Source organism: Littorina saxatilis, linkage group LG5 (genome assembly GCF_037325665.1).
Source record: "Littorina saxatilis isolate snail1 linkage group LG5, US_GU_Lsax_2.0, whole genome shotgun sequence".
NCBI classification, from domain to species: Eukaryota; Metazoa; Mollusca; class Gastropoda; order Littorinimorpha; family Littorinidae; genus Littorina; species Littorina saxatilis.
In genome coordinates this window covers 1,998,073-2,000,245 of record NC_090249.1, presented here as the reverse complement: position 1 = coordinate 2,000,245, position 2,173 = coordinate 1,998,073, and the positions used below count along the sequence as shown (strand labels likewise).

The 2,173-nt window shown below is 48.7% G+C and overlaps 1 protein-coding gene across 1 annotated transcript; it reads right to left on the bottom strand.

Annotated features, from left to right (window-relative positions):
• Positions 1 to 453: 453 nt before the first annotated feature.
• LOC138965973 (uncharacterized) lies at positions 454 to 1,837 on the bottom strand. Its single transcript, XM_070338058.1, has 2 exons — positions 1,618 to 1,837; positions 454 to 1,040 (listed from the first exon to the last, which is right to left on the bottom strand). Exons 1-2 carry the CDS (start codon positions 1,835 to 1,837, stop codon positions 454 to 456), a joined length of 807 nt encoding a protein of 268 aa, XP_070194159.1.
• Positions 1,838 to 2,173: the final 336 nt, after the last annotated feature.

The following is a 2,173-nucleotide window of genomic DNA, read 5'->3' as shown; positions in this document are numbered from 1 at the left end:
TTCTCAAATGGCGTCCACTAGGCCATTCAGCACGGCGTCCACTAGGCCATTCAGCACGACCGTTCTCAAATGGCGTCCACTAGGCCATTCAGCACGACCGTTCTCAAATGCCCGCAAGGTTCATGAAGGACGAAAATATTTCGCCTCTTCAGTAAGGATCAGATATGGGTTATATGAATTATCAGTGATACGAGTTTTACGCCCTCGCAGCTTTTGATGAGATACACGTGTGTATGCGTGTTTGGGTGGTATCCGTGCACTTATGGCAGAATGATGACCGAGGTCTTTTACGTGCCATTGTGGTGACGTGGGATATGGCTTCCATCTCTGGGTCCCGTGTCCGGCCCGGCCTAAATTCGAACCTCCGACCTTAGGATCATAAGTCCAGTGCACTACCAACTGAGCTACCCGGAGACCCCAAGGTTCATGAATCATCGAACACATGTATCTAAACTACACAGGAGTTTCTCGACGTGGCAAAAGCCCTTCTAACGCAACCTGCTCGTTTTCAGTCTCAACGTGTTCTGGTGTAGCCAATAGCTGAAGGAGTTCTCTCTCGTCAAAATCAAACTCCTCCCCCTCCTTCTCTCCCTCCAGCCCCGGCTCTTCCTCTTCTTCCTCCTCTTCCTCTTCTTCCTCTTCTTCCTCCTCTTTTCCCCCCCTTTCCGCAAGCTCACATATCGTCTCTGGAATGCTCAGCCTGCCTTCAAGTTGAGGCATATCCGCCTCTTCATACGAACTCAGCTTCTCAGAAGCCGTTTGACTGGAAAACTCATCACTGTCACTGCCGCCACACCTCGGCTCCCCAGAGACCTCGTGCTGCGCCGCGAGATCTTTGCGCTTGTCCATGACGGTCTTCATGCAGATCTGGTTCCTTGCCATGGGAGAGGAGAACTGCTCACGGGCCACGAAGTCGTCGAAGTACTGGCGGAGGTAGGCCTCCTTGTTCTCGCGGCGGATGTACTTGACCATGAGCACCACGATGCTGAAGGCGTAGAACAGCAGAACCACCACGATGTACAGCAAGGCGTCCAGGGAACCTGAGGAGGGGGAAACATAGACGTTAATTATATATATACGATGCCGATACATGGCGCGGCTCAGCCTGGCTGTTGCTTTAAAAGTCATTTTCAACTGTTGATATGAGTAAGTCATCATCAAGAAATTGTCATTACCGAAAGTCTGTTATTTTCTCGGGAGACACACTAACAGAGCTGTCAACGGTTAGAATGCTACGTTTTAAGACAAATTCAGTGTTAGGCCAAGTTTAAAATTGCTACGCTCCAACAAATAATCACAAACAGTAAAGGGCGGCAATGTTTGGGTTTATTAAGTTAAGTGAATGACATTGTTTCTTGTTTTCCTCTCGTATCATTTAGTCGCAGACTTGCAACCAAAGAGCACGTGACCCTTTGAATTTTTGTTTGCTAGTGAACTGACCTAAAACGACATTGACCATGACATACTCAAAGGGAAGTGTGTGTGTGTGTGTGTGTGTGTGTGTGTGTGTGTGTGTTACACGAATCCTCGTTAACTTAATCAAGACAATGCAAATAGGACTTCAGCCACTGAATCCAACTGAGTCCAACGCAAAGCCACAACTCGCGCTTGACTAACCATCATCGTGTGACATCATCCCTCTAGTGGCGTTGTTGGTGTCCGTGGAGCCACACTCACACGCCACGGAGACGTTGTGGCAAGTCTTGTTGTTGTTCAGCGTGGGTAAGGTCGTTGTGTTGACCACGATTGTGTTATTACCGTACACCATTGTCGTCGTTGCAGTTGCTTCGCCGGAGATGATGGATGTTAAGGTCTGAAGCAGAGGCAGCACACCCATGGCCGTTCAGACGATCGTTGTGGTTAGTGTAGCTTTATGTTAACTGCGTTACTGGTGCATCGGTTTCATCTGAAGAAAAAAAAAGTTTTTTTATAATTTTAAACAAGAATGGTCGCACACACACACACACACTACACGCCGTGCGCGCGCTAGCACCGGCGCACGCGCACACACGCGCGCACCGTGACAAACACGCACGCACGCTGTAGAGGCGCTACTTGGCATGCCAAATGCTCCTCATTAAGAACCCCAGAACAATTCATCACAAATAACATCTACCGACATTTCACACGCAACGCCAACTTCTGTCATCAAATCGAGCCATGAATATTTCGT